The sequence below is a fragment of the Paroedura picta genome, chromosome 9 (assembly GCF_049243985.1).
Source record: "Paroedura picta isolate Pp20150507F chromosome 9, Ppicta_v3.0, whole genome shotgun sequence".
Classification (NCBI taxonomy): Eukaryota; Metazoa; Chordata; class Lepidosauria; order Squamata; family Gekkonidae; genus Paroedura; species Paroedura picta.
In genome coordinates this window covers 36,879,700-36,893,898 of record NC_135377.1, presented here as the reverse complement: position 1 = coordinate 36,893,898, position 14,199 = coordinate 36,879,700, and the positions used below count along the sequence as shown (strand labels likewise).

The 14,199-nt window shown below is 41.7% G+C and overlaps 2 protein-coding genes across 6 annotated transcripts in view; both read left to right on the top strand.

Annotated features, from left to right (window-relative positions):
* LOC143844769 (DGAT1/2-independent enzyme synthesizing storage lipids-like) overlaps positions 1 to 14,199 on the top strand; it is a 200,683-nt gene that overhangs the window by 182,391 nt on the left and 4,093 nt on the right. The window contains exons 1-6 of one of the 5 annotated variants that reach the window (XM_077352393.1): positions 109 to 238; positions 4,606 to 4,705; positions 6,353 to 9,465; positions 11,421 to 11,582; positions 12,287 to 12,480; positions 13,924 to 13,984. In XM_077352393.1, the coding sequence (XP_077208508.1) occupies positions 9,192 to 9,465; positions 11,421 to 11,582; positions 12,287 to 12,480; positions 13,924 to 13,984 (691 nt within the window). In that variant the 5' untranslated portion in view covers positions 109 to 238; positions 4,606 to 4,705; positions 6,353 to 9,191. The other 4 variants (XM_077352392.1, XM_077352394.1, XM_077352396.1 and 1 more) reach the window with 4 other exon arrangements.
* The window catches only part of LOC143844773 (DGAT1/2-independent enzyme synthesizing storage lipids-like), a 33,676-nt gene continuing 19,605 nt past the window's right edge, over positions 129 to 14,199 (top strand). Inside the window, exon 1 of the mRNA XM_077352404.1 lies at positions 129 to 238. The gene's annotated coding sequence lies outside the window, so the exon portion shown is untranslated. The remainder of the gene's footprint in view (positions 239 to 14,199) is intronic.

Sequence of the window (14,199 nt, the reverse complement as noted above, 5' to 3'; positions counted from 1 at the left end):
CTCAGCGGCGGATTCATTTGAGTACCAGGCTAGGAGGGGCGGAGAACCGCACGCGTGCCGCAATGCAGTTGAGACGTGGCGCGTCCCGTGTGGCAAACGTGGGAGGGAACGTTTTCGCTTGCCTTTCCCCCCAACTCGGGTTTTGGAACCCTCTGTGGGTTTCCCGCCCAATCTTTTGCAAATGTTCTTCTGAACCCAGTGATGTTGCAGAGAAAGCGCTGGTTTAAAAGACACTCAGGTCTGAAGCATGCAGAACAAAGTTTGAGTCCAGTGCTAATTTTAAGACCATCAAAGTTTTCTTCAGGGCATAACCTTTTGTAAACATACACACTTCTTCAGATATAATTAAATGGAAATTACCAGTCCATATATATAGGTGTAGAGCCTCTTGTGGCGCAGAGTGGTAAGGCAGCAGACATGCAGTCTGAAAACTCTGCCCATGAGGCTGGGAGTTCAATCCCAGCAGCCGGCTCAAGGTTGACTCAGCCTTCCATCCTTCCGAGGTCGGTCAAATGAGTACCCAACTTGCTTGCTGGGGGGTAAATGGGGGTAAACCCGGTGCTTGCACAGGGGATACCTTTACCTTTATATATAGGTGGAGGGTGAGTAGTTTGCTAGCATACATCATGCTTGAGAAGAGAGGGTTGGAGCCTAGTGGCAGGTCTTGGTTAATTACACTTTGTATAAAGGATCCATCTGCCCATCCATCTCCATTCTTGACATATTTATTTCCTTCTGTTTCCCCCAGAATTAAACCCAGACAAATTGGAAACATATAGACCGTTTATGCACTGAAGGTTTCATGCTGAGCTACAGGTTGGAGTTTTAGTCGTGGCAGGTTGCCCCACCTCTTCCTGCACCCATATGGGGGAGCATTTGGCCTGGAGCACCTCATCCACCCCCCATTTGTGCTCCTGCGCAGGAGCTGGGGCAGTGAAGTTCCCAGTGCATAAACGGTCTATTTGGTTTTTGAGCCTGTTAAACATCCCCATATGCTGTATACTAATTTATTTTCAGTTTTCCACTGCCTCCCTTGCCTCTGCATATACTTTTAAATGGTGCTTTGAAAAAGGCATGCATATGCAAACACACACAAACACACACATGCAACAGTAAGAGATCAACTGCAGGGTTATTAGGAATATCTACACTCTACAGTCATCTTTCAGATAGGCTATAACTTTCTTTGAGCATGAAAAATTTGGGTAGAAATATTTTAAGAAAAACATGCAGAGGTTTAGAATAATTCTTTTAACTGGTCTACTTTAAAGAGAAGAAAATGAGTCAAATCTTCATGAAAATAGATTCATTCTTCTGCCCTCCTCCCTCAGCCTCTTTGTGACTGAAGCTATATAAGAAATTGCTAGTTGGGAAGCAGCAGCAGAAAGCAGATGGCTTAGGACAGCACTGAAAGTGAAGTTAATCTTTGTTGGAATAGGCAAGACCTACTGTACATAAATACTGACTGGAAAATCCTGCAGGGACAGTAAAGGAAATGGCTAGATAGTTTAGCAAAGTTAGGGATAGACTAGGGACAGGTCTCTGATAGGCTTACTGTTCCCACCCACCCCAGTTCTTCAGAGAACAGTTTGGTCTCTTCCTCTCTCCCAGCTAATATACACAGGCAAGCTTCTATCTCTTTTCTTCTGTACATCTGTTTTATGCTTAAGTAGCATGTGCTTAGCTTTTCTGTCTATTTAGACTCTGCTAACAGGGTTCTGGGGCCAGTGTGAGTGCTTCAGTTGTGCGAGTAAAGATGGACCAGCAGGCAGAAAAGAAAGAACAACCCCCCCCAGGCCCAAGAAAGAACAATGGTGACCTTCTGCAGCATTCAGCAGACTTATCTATCAGACTCACAGAAGGCAACTTCCCTAGGAATGTGCACTGGAGAAAAATGGGATTCAGGTTTTCCTGACTCAGTACAACTTGAATCAGCTGAATGACTGATTTGGTCATCCAGTTCAGAGAAACCTGAGTTTGGCCAAATTAGATGCCAGGCAGCTGATCCTGTAGCGGAGAGAAGTCTTTCTGGGGTCACCCGTTTGATGGCTCTGGGGTCCATTTAAAGGGATCTAAGACACTTTAAATGCCTCCAGGCGGCCCTTCCTACATGGTCTGGGCTATACAGGGGAGGGGGGGGATCTGTCAAGCAGCTCACCCAAAGGGAGAGCTGCTGGACGTGCTCTTTAAATCTTCCTCCTACACAGCCCTCTGAAGCTGCAGAGTGAAGCTGCAGCCTAAGATGGCTGTGCAGAAGAAAAAGAAAAGAGAGATACTTGGTGGACTCTTTCAACTCCCCCAGCCCCAGCACAGCCTTCTGAGGTTGCAGGCAGAAGGCTCACTGCAGCTTGTGCTGAGGGAAAAGACCCCACCAGGCAGTTCACTCAGTGGGAGAGCTGCTTGGTAGGCTCTTTAAATCTCCCCCACACACAACTCTCTGAGGTTGCAGAGAGAAGGCTCTCTGCAGACTCAGTGGGCTGTGCAGGGGAAACAGCATGACAATCAGCTCATCCAGAGCTGAATGATCAGCTGTTTGGTGGTGACCCCCACCCTTCTCATTCAGCAGAAATCAGGCCTCTGCTGCCTGCACAGGGGCAGGGGACATTTTAAAAGCCCCTAAACAGTTGATCTGTTAGGATCAGCTGTTTGGTAGCTCTTCCTTCTCTCCAACCCCCTTTCCAGGCAGTGGAGATTAAATGCTCACTACCTATGAAGGGTCTGAGGGGAGCAACATTTAAATAGCCACCAAGCAGCTTGTTGCCAAGATCACCTGCTTGGTGGGTCCTTGACAATGCTAAATTGAATCAGCTGAATCAAGCCCTAATCGTTTCCATTGGGATTTTTTATTTTGCTATACTGATTCAAATACTTTCCAGCTTATCTGAGCCAAATCAGCCATGCCTATTCCAGATAGGAAAGAAAGAATGAACAGTCACTTACTTGAGACAAGACTGTGACATGTTATTAGAGACCCCCAACTGGGAGATGATGGCCAGATAAAGGAAAAAGCCTGCGACACAAACAACAAAATGGCAAGAGAGGCCATAATTAAAGAGTTGCTTAACTAGCATGGAAGTCAGTATGGTCTGAACTGGAGAAGCTTTATCTAAATTCATCCCTGAAAAACCTGTTCTACGTACAAAACCAGCTGTTTGGTATTATGATGCTAGAGGGGGGTATTTCTGAAAGAGATCAAATGCTTACTCTGACTCAACAGATAGGAAAAGAGACTGCAGATCAGGACTGAATTATTTTATTGTTGATTAGCAGTACATCAGGATAAAGGTAAAGGCATCCCCTGTGCAAGCACCGAGTCATGTCTTATCCTTGAGGTGACGCCCTCTAGCCTTTTCATGGCAGACTCAATATGGGGTGGTTTGCCAGTGCCTTCCCCAGTCATAACCGTTTACCCCCCAGCAAACTGGGTACTCATTTTACCAACTTTGGAAGGATGGAAGGCTGAGTCAACCTTGAGCCGGCTGCTGGGATTGAACTCCCAGCCTCATGGGCAGACAGCTTCCGACAGCATTTCTGCTGCCTTACCACTCTGCGCCACAAGAGGCTCTTGTGGATAACATCAGGATAATCACTCACAATTACATGTTCCATACGTGTTGCAAATGTGCCATGTGATAAGAACATCCTGGACCCTCCTTTGGGCTTTACCTGCACCTCAGAAACTCTGGGCATTTCTGCACATCAGTAAAAATAGTGTTTTGCTAACTGAATGGCAAAGTGCTAAATGTTATCTCGCTTCCCAGCCATTCCTCACTTTTTCTGCTGTCTCACCTTGTCTGCTTCCGTTTCATGCTCCTTACCCTTCACATGCGCTGCTGGAAATGGCGGAATGAACCCTATACACAACTCTCTTCCGCCTGTCGATCAGTCCAGGCAGCCAATCCCCTTCCTCCACATTCTATAATGGGAATTTCAGCATTCCCACATTGCCTGAGGCCTGGGGTGTGGTGGGGGTTGAGGTAAAGCCTTTCAGGATAGCTCCAGGATGCTCTTTCCTGACTCCCCCCTCCAAATTTCAGAATTATTGGTCCAAGGAATCCATGTCTAGGTGCTCCCGAAGAGGCTGCCCCCACCCTCCATTGCGATGGGATGGGATGGGATGGACTCTCCACAGGATATAATGTTGGGATGGGGACACCCTCCTTGGGAGCCCCTAGAAGTGGACCCCTTGGACCAATCATTCTGAAATCAGGAAGGATGAGCCTCCTAGAGCTACCCTTAATGTTTGGAGGAGCTACCTCAAACCCCAACCCCCCCCCCCCCCCAGGCCTCAGGAAAGGTGGGAACGCCAAAATTCCCATTATAGTCCAGAATTTCATGGACTTCAAATCCCTAGCAGTCGGATCGGGCCCCTAGGGATTTGAGTCCTTTGATTTGGGGGAGAGGGCGGGGGAAGAATTGTTCCTGATTGGGGGGGGGGCTTTAAAACGGCATGGTTTGTGATTAAACGTCCCTAGGAGAAAGGAGAAGGAGGCAGAGGTAGCACTTCTTGGCCTCCACACATTTCTTTAGCATGTGGCTTGCTGGTTGCTCTCCTCTAGCTTGCACTTTTTAGTTGGGGGTAATCCACTTTATGCGATTCCCCAGGTAGCGCTTTAAAATGGAAGATGTAACTACCGGTTTGCTGCTTGGATGCTGGATATTGGCGGCGTCATGCAAAACACCAAAAATGTCACGGCTTCATAAGGTAAGCGTTTCACTAGATTTAACGGGTGTGGAATGGTCCTCTGTGTTCTCATTGGATGTATCTTTTGGGTTCTTGTTCTCTTTTACAAGCAACTGACATTTGAGGCTGATAATCTGTCCCTCACTGTTCTCTGCAGCCTGTATAAAAGAGATACTTGTTTCTAAGAAAGACCAGAAGGCATTTGCTTCTTAGGAAGAAGCGTAGAAGATCTAAAATGGCTGTGCTTTGGACAACAGAAAAAGATCTAGAAAATTAATGAAAAGTCATTTATCATTTATAACAAGAAATTCCTGAGGGCTACAGAGATAAGATTGAGTCTTGCCAAGTGGACACCTGGCAGCTATCTCGGGGAGCAGTAGCAAGGTTTTCACTGTGGGCACTGATAGGGTGGCTCCTGATGCTGATTTCACACTACCTGCAGGTACATTTGCTATGCTGGTCCTCCCTGGTCTCTCTGGTTCTCCTCAGACCTTGGTTCTTCAGGCCTCTCCACTGAGGACTTTGAATTGGACTCTCTGTTGAAAGTGGATCACGTTTATTTAATATTGCATGTTTATACTGCCCTTCCAAGTGCATCACAGTAAAATGACACAGAGTCAAATCAATTGAAATATTCCATAATAAAATACAGAAAACTAAACATGATAAATAATTAAAATCACTGTTACTTATTGTCTATATCTTACTGCTCAGGAGTGACCCTTCTTCCTCAACCGTTGGGGGAAAGGAGAAGACAGTGCTAAGTCAGAGGTTTACATTTGTTTTGGCATTACAGATGTATAAGAAATGTTTTGGGAGGCCAGATCACTGGTGAATTTTTGGACCTCAACCATAGGCCTGGCATAAAAATTCTGTCTTACCGAATTCTGTTCCCTGTGGAACTGTTGTAGGTTCTGCACGGCTCTGATCTCTGAGAGAATGTTCCACCAGGCTGGCTCTAGGGCCAAGAAGGCCCTGGCTCTGGGTGAGGCCTGACTTTCTTCTCTAGGGCTAGGATCTTCAGCAGATTTTGCACGTTGGAATGTAGGCTTCATTGAGAGACATAGGGGAGGGAGCAGTCTTGCAGATATGAGAGTCCTAGGGCTTTAAAGTTTATTGCCAACACCTTGGGCCTCTCATTCCAGTCCCAGAACACATTTGCTACTCAAAAAGGCCATCATTCCACTCTAGGAACTGTCATTTCAGGCCCCAGATGCTTCTGATCACACCATTCTGGGGGCTGCCATTCCACCTCTTATACCCATGAGCTGTTATTTCAGTCTGGGACCAGTTGTTCCAGTTGCAGAGCACTTCTGCTATGCCCAGAAGCTGTCATTCTAATCTGGGATTTGGTATGTTCAGTCTGTGTTGGTAAAGCACCTCTACCTGCCCTTTTTATAGTGAAAAACTGATACAGGGTTGAGATGCCTCAGTGATACTTGGTGAAGCTCCAAGGTTTATGTACAAAAAAGGCTAATATTTTCTGATACGTTGTGCTGCTAGGGCTACCAAAACCTAAAATTACATTGTGAGGTATAGTAATTATAAATTGCATATTTATGATGAAATCTTGAGGATTTCCTTTTAAAAATAAAATTCAAAATATAATTGTGACTTTTAGTCCTAATAAATAGGGCATTTTCCCGTTGTTTCTGTTTTTCTTTTTAGTGAATTAGCATGGCCCACTGGATGAGTTCAAATCCGTGGGCCAGATGATCTGCATCGGAGTGTGTTCAAAGAACTTTCTGGAGAGCTTACAGAACCTTGGTCCATCATCTTTTGGACTTCTTGGAGGACCAGAGATGTGCCAGAAGACTGGAGGAGTGAGAATGTTATCCCAAACTTTAAAAAAGGGAGTTGACCTGGGAAATAACAGGCCAGTGAGTCTGACTACAGTTGCAGGGAAGATAATGGATTTTAAAGGGGGTGATCTGAAAACATCTGAAAGAGAATTTGTTGATCTGGGGAGGTTAGCACAGACTTACCTCCAGCAGGCCCTGCCAGATCAGGTTTCCTTCTTCGATCGAGAGACAGGCTTACTAGATCATGGAAACTCGCTTGATTCTGTTTACCTGGATTCTAACATAATATTCTGATAGGGTAACCTGGAGGACTGCAGACTGGATTTTTGGATGGTTATGTGGATGGGGAACTGGTGAGAAAACTGCACCCAAAGAATAATTGTTAATGGTATTACATCAGATTGGAGGGTGCCACAAGGCTAGGTACTGGGTAGGGTACTTATCATCATTTTATCAATGATCTGGATGAGGGGGTGGAAGGGACTCTTTGTTAAATTTGCAGATAACACCAAACTGGGAGGAGTACCGAACATCCCAGAAGACAGAAATAGAGTTCAACAAGATCTGAACATGATAGAAATGGCAAATGGGAACAAGATGCAATTTAATAAGAATAAGTACATCTGTGTCACAAAAATTAGAAGCATGCATAGTGAATGGGAGATATACTTCTAGATAGCAGTATATATGAATTAGATCTTTGGGTACTTGTGGACTGTAAGCTAACTATGAGCAGATAGTGAGATGCAGCAGAAAAGAAGGCAAATGCAGACTTGCGCTGTATCATCATGTAGAGACATCATATGAAAATCATGTCATCGTCCCACTGTATACTGCATGTTGTTTACTGGATTTCAGTAAGGCTAGTTCAGCACCGTTCTCCGTTTGAGAAAGGAGGTATATAAGTCTAAAAATAAATAAAATAATTTTTTATTGCTGACCAGGACAAGTTTTGTTTTGACCACCTCTTGATCAAGATTCTTGCTTCTTGTTTAAAGTATATTTTTGCATCCATTTCATAAAATTAGTTCCACATTCCATTTGTTCAAGTGCAGATAACAAAAAATTCCATCTGACATTATCAAAGGCCTTTTTGGTATCTAAGAATAGAAGAGCTGCCTCTTTTTCATTTGATCTCGCCAGTTCTAGGGCATTCAGAGCAAAACAAATGTTGTCTTCCTTGTATGAATCCTGTTTGGTCTTCATGAATGACATCAACTGCACACTTCATGAGTCATTTAGCTAATATTTTTGTAAATATTTTGTAATCTACGTTCAATAAAGAGATTGGCCTATAAGACTGTGGCAGTTTTGTATCCGCTCCTTCTTTGGGGATTAATGTAATGCATGCTTGTCGCCAGGATTCTGGATATATTCCAGCTTCCCTTTCAATTATTTCATTCATTATACGTTGTACAGAGGGGGGGGGGGCACCTCATGTTTCAGTTGCTTGTAGAATTCCACTGTTAATCCATCTGGTCCTGGCGCTTTGCCCAATTTCAAAGATGATAGGGCCTCTCCTATTTCTTGAATTGTAATTCTCTAATTTAAATGTTCCTGATGCTCTTATGTATTTTTTCTATCGAAGCTTCCTGAAGATAATATTTTATTCCCACATCTACTGCAAATTATTGCCCCATTGTCTAGAAGCCCACACTTGTTACACTGAAGTAATACTGTAGTGGTGGTGTAAAATCTGATACCTCAGTTGATGTCATGGTGTATTTCAAACAAGGTCATTTAATAGATATGTGTTCAGTCCACCCTCTGAGGCTGGGTGAAGACATTAAAAACTGAGGCCAGCGCAAAGCCTTTACAATAGCTGCTTCAGGAAAGAGGTAATGGGATGGGGATGTGAGCAGGGGTTGGTAGGCCTATTTCCATCTTTTAAGGAGATTTGAAAGATTTCAGGGTGTGTTCATCAAAAGTGATTGTAATGCTTCTGAATCTTTTTGTCTTCCTGGGTTTTTTGAAAGTGTTGTTACTGGTTTGAGATTTTTACTAAGTACTTTTTGTTCTGTCCTAAAAAATTGGGGGGGGGGGGGAACATCCCTGGACTCATCATGCCAGCTTGGCTCTCACTGGAAGCTTCTCCATGTTGCCAGCATCAAAGGTAGCAGAGCCTGCTTCACAGTTGGAGAATGGCAGATGTACTCCTGTTGCAAGGTGTGGCTGCTGCAATGGCCATTTCTACACACCCCACACCAGAGCACTTTTTGGTTTAAATTGAGAGTGGAATATCATAACATAACAGCAATATATGTATCAAGGTCTCTGAATTCCTAGCTTTCATTTTAAATAATTAGTCTCTAACCTCTTTCACTGATATCATTTTCCCTTTATATCTCCACAATGAAAAGGGCTAAATGATTACTTTTAAAAATTAACCACACATGAACCTGATGCACACACCCCAATGGGTCATTGTGAACCAAATCTGCAACTTCTTACATTCTTCTGCCCTAGTTTCTTAGTCACTCTAAAGTGTGGTAGAATATCAAGTAAGTGTTTAAATAGATACAGATTCATCTTCACTTATAGGAAAAGCACTAAAGTAAGGGGAAGACCAGCCTAGACAAGACAGTTGCCTTGTTAATGCAATGATAAGTCTATAAACTGTATTTTTTCTTTCTCTCTCTCTCTCTATTCCAGAAAAACAGAAGGGACTTTTTGATGTCGCATTTGTAATACTATTTACTCCAAAGATGACAACAGATATCACAAACAGTGCTTTCTTGCAGGAATATGTGATATGTGCTTATCAAAATTATACTCTATATCCCTTGATACTGTTAATGATTGTGGTGCTAATGTATTTCCCCTATATTCTTCTATCTTTTTTCTTTTCTTCAAGTTTAATTTTTTCATTCATTTATAAAAAAATATACAACTTACAAGAAGATATTGCTCATGAAAAATGGAACAGATTAGCATATTGGTACTCAGTATTTTTAAATATATTTGGAAAGTTGGTACATGGTAAGCATGACTTTCTCTTGTAATCTCTAGGTATCTCTGAATAGACCTTTTAAGTAAGTTATCATTCACAGATACCTCCTGAAGGGTGGGCTAGAGTAGAGGAATAGAGGAGACAGTGTTTTTATCATGTCTGTGTTAACTTATTGATGTATGCTAAAATTTGAATAACCCACATTAGGTCTTCAAAGTCAGAGCTACTAATAAAGCAGCAGTAGCTGTTCAGCATCCAATCTCTAGGGGCTCCCATTTAATAAAAATATCTCTGGAAGAGCCTTACACAGATTTTCCAGAATCTCATCTTCTTTGACTTTCTTCTTCAGAAGAAAAATGAGAATTCAGCAATGCGCTTACTACATGTCGTTCAATATGGTTTGAGGGAATCCAGTAATGATTAACCATGGAACAGAACACAAGTGTAGAATGTCGTATCTTGGACCTGAGTTAAATCACACAAGTTATTCAGTTGGTTTTTTAATTGATTTATTTTTCTGTCGTCATGTAATCTTATAGAGTGAAGAAGTTACAGAAATTTCTTAAGAACTCAAGACCATAGTAGCAGCATGGTGGAGGCAATAGGGAGGAGAGACATGGTACATGAATCACAGGCATGCTATGAACACACTTCAAGAGAACTTTTGTGTAAACTGTAGGAAGAGCAAATTCATACAATGCAGAAATAATGCACAGAAGTATTAGGAAAGTACATGAAAAATCTAGAATAAAATTAACCAAGGAAACATTATTGGGTAACACTGTGCTGGGTCCTTTATGCACATGTTGGATAATGTACTTTCAATGTGCCTTTACAGCTGGATTTTCCAGTGAGGAGCAGGATAATGTACTTCTAAAATACATTGAAAGTGTATCCAATGTGTGCAGAATGGGCCCTGGAATCTTTATTAAAAATATACAAATGCCTGGTTAATAGCACCTTGATTGAGCTCAGTTCCACATTTGTTTTCTGCCAGTAAACATCTCTACGGAATGTATCTCACTAGAAAGCCTATTCCCTCTTTACTTTCGTTGTAGAAACATGTTCTATATTATTTTGTTTTATAGTGATGGCCATAAACATGGAGGATAGCTGCATCAGTGTCTACTCTCTGGTAACTCTAAGGAAACCCAATAGTTAGAGATTGCAAATCTGAAACCCACTGCTCAAAAGCAACATCAGGGGAAGGAATTGGCCATTCTGTCTTGCGTGTTGGCTCAAAAGGGCAACTGTGTTGGTCAGTGTGTGAAACAGGATGCTAGATTAAGTGAACTACTAGTCTCATATGTCTATGTTATAGTCACTTAGTAATAGTTGGTCAATTGTTCTCCCACCTTATACTACCTCACAGGGCTGACATACAGCCAAGCTCCTAGGAGTAAGGGAGGAATAGGTATAGATGGAAGCATGACAAATAAAACCCCTGGTAGATAATGTATAATCAATAACATTCTTGATTTTATCCTACTAGATTTTTAACTCTAGCACAGGGTTTCTCAACCAGGGTTTCATGAAACCTTGGGGTTTCCTGATGGACCTCGAATAGTTTCCTGAATGAATTGTTAATTTTTGTATATTTTTAAAATTTGTTAAACATTTATTGGGTGATATGACCATATACCGTCATGTTGACCTACCCACCCATCCCAAAATGGCCAATGATTGGCCTGGAAGGGATGAGCAGAGCTGGGGCCCCAGGTGGACATGTACACAGCTATGCTTCCTAAACATATTCTGCATGATGGCGCCACTTCTGGGGTTCCTTGAAGCCAGAGGAATATTTCAGCCATTTCTCAACAGTAAAAAGGTTGAGAAAGGCTGCTCTAGTATAACAAAATAACTTTTGCCCTTCGTTGTGCCATCTTCATTTTGCTCTTCATTGCATCATCTTCCTCTCTTAAGATATACAGGTAATCTATATCTATGAAATAATACTGAAGCCATTATGTTGTACCACTGACAGGTTACGAGATTTGTGGAACTGAAAATCTACCAGAAGGCCCTGGGCTTGTTGTCTATTACCATGGATCCACACCTATAGACTACATGTGTTTTGTGAGCAGACTCAATATTACAAGAACACGTTGCTTCAGCGTGATAGATCGCCTCTTTTATATTCTACCAGGTAAAGGATAATCTGTATCTTTTGTCATTAGAAGTATTTTTAAATGAAAACTTGCAAACATCTTCCTGGTATAGCTGTTTTGCATGGCCAACTAATCTATGTTGCGCTGAAGCTCAAAATACACATTTGAATGCTACATTTAGATTGTCAAAAATATAAATACAAATAGCCTACAATATAGCCTTTAAGATAAAAGAGATTTGTAAACATGGAGGAACAAAAGTACATGAAGCTCAGGACCAAAAAGTGCATGACGCTCAGATTTAACTTCCCCCCATGAAGCCAATTGTAATATGTTGGGAAATGTATTATTTGTAGGATTGATGTTTGTACATGTTCATAGATTATAAGCAACTGGCCAGCAAAGGGCAGGCAAGCACAAAGTACCTCAGTGCCATGGGAGTGAAGACAGCTCTGGCCTGAAAAGAATAAAGAGCCACCAGTTCATAACTCAGTCAGACAATCATATCTAGGATACATAGCATGAGACGCTAAACAGGAGAAAGTAACTCTTCCTCTATCCCAGACATATATATGGAGGAAATAGAAATTTTATACACACACACACACACACACCATCAAGAATTATGTGGGGGTTTTTTTTAAAGGAAATCACTTGTAATAGTCTGAATCTTAGTCAAAGAAAGAGAATTCTGTAAAAAGTGCAATAACAATTTCCCATGTGTTACTTGGTCCTATTTTAGTAGGTGTAAAGTTGATGAAAAAGATCTGGAACCTCTGTGAGACAAGAGAAGAGTGTGTCGAAACTCTAAAGAAGGGCTATCTGGTGGGTATTGCACCAGGTGGCCTTCGAGAGCAAAACTATGGAGATAACACTTACAGGCTTATCTGGGGGAAGCGTAAAGGGTTTGCTCAAGTTGCCATAGATGCAAAAGTGGTGAGTGATTTCGCCATTACTATCACTTTATCTCTTCTTGTAGTGTACATTTGCCAGATATCATTACACATGGAATCTATTTCACCTATTAGGAATAGGGTTGGTCCAGTTTACCTGATAACATGTAGTCTAATTCGTTTGATCATTCTAAATTAAAGCCTATGAGTTAGTAATTACATTTTTACACTATGCTAGCATACGTAAAAATACATAAATATACAGAGAATGCTTTTAAAAGATTTTTCAATTAAGCATCTTCATTCCAAAATATGTATCCCTTAATAAATTGAGAAAATGTAACCTGTGGTCTGCCCCCAATTCTCTGGCTGTTGGGTAAGCTCCGCCTCCACCAATGCTGGTAGTGATGCTGGGGCTGGAACAAATGGAGTTGGAATGAGACAAAAGGCCTGGAGATGGATTGAGGTCCTGGAACCAGAGACAGGATAAAACACAGCCCTGGGCTGTAAGAGAGGCTCACTGTGTTTTATAGAAAGCTAAGTCCAGAATAGTTCCAACTGTCTCCATAGAAAATAGTGGCCCTTTAAATGCTAGAATGGCTATTCGGTCAACACTTCACAGCTGGTCAGCAGAGCAGACTCCCCCTTTAAATTTTAAAGAACAATGACATTCTACGGTAGTAGATTCTCCGGACCCAGGTCCTTCCCTTAGAAATAGTGGTCCTTTAAAATTTAAATGCCTGTGTGCCCCTGACCAGCTTCAGATCACTCTTTCCTCCCTAACCCCCCTTGAAATAAGATTCCCAATTCAGATTTCATCAAGCATGATAATATCAGATTCCAAAATGTGTTGAGGCAACAAAGTGTTCTTGGGTTTTGCCACCTCAACTCAATAGCCCAGATACTGGGCATTGTAATAGGCTAGCAACATCCAACAATATACCTCTGTTCCTAGATATCTTGATTTCAAGCTGAAAGGGGAATAAATATTGTTTTAAAATTATACTGCTTTCTCAGAAAGAATACACGTTTCACAATAATGCTGACATTGGAATTTCAGGATTTTAAAATGACTAGTAATTCTTCAATGGCAGCTGTCAGCAACAGGCAAGCTCTGTCTGAGAAAAATCTATACTTCATCTGAACTTTATTTACAAAGTTCAAAGGCAGAAGAGACAATTCCATGTCGCATCTTTAACAAAGGGCCTAGTAACATAAAAAACCTACACAGACCTTTAAAGGGTTTCATGATGTCTCAGAACCCTGATATCATGTCCCTAGCCACCTGCTCTGCCATCCCTAACCATCATTCTTGCTTCTTTCTTCTCAAAGTGGTTCAGCAATTAATCAATTCATTGACAAGTTGCTTGGATGTTTCTCATTATGGTTTTCCTTTCAAACAGGCCAGCAACACTTTTCACTGATCTACACCAACTGAAATAAAGTACGCTTTCCTAATTTAATTCACTGTACCTTTTCTTTTTAGCCAGTCATACCAGTATTTACACAAAATATCAGGGAAGCAAACAGGACATACGGAAATATATGTAAGTTACAATTAGGCTGTCAATGGTGTTAAAATCTAGTTTATCAGTATAAGCATTGTGTTTGCTTTGCATCCAGGAAGCTGAGTAAAGAATGGGGTATATGGGGTTATTCTTACACTTTGTAAAATCCCAGGGAAGAATTTTTTTTTAATGTAAGCTCCTCAATCTTCAAAACATTCTTTTTGGAGGGGGTTTATTAAATTAATTTTAAAAGC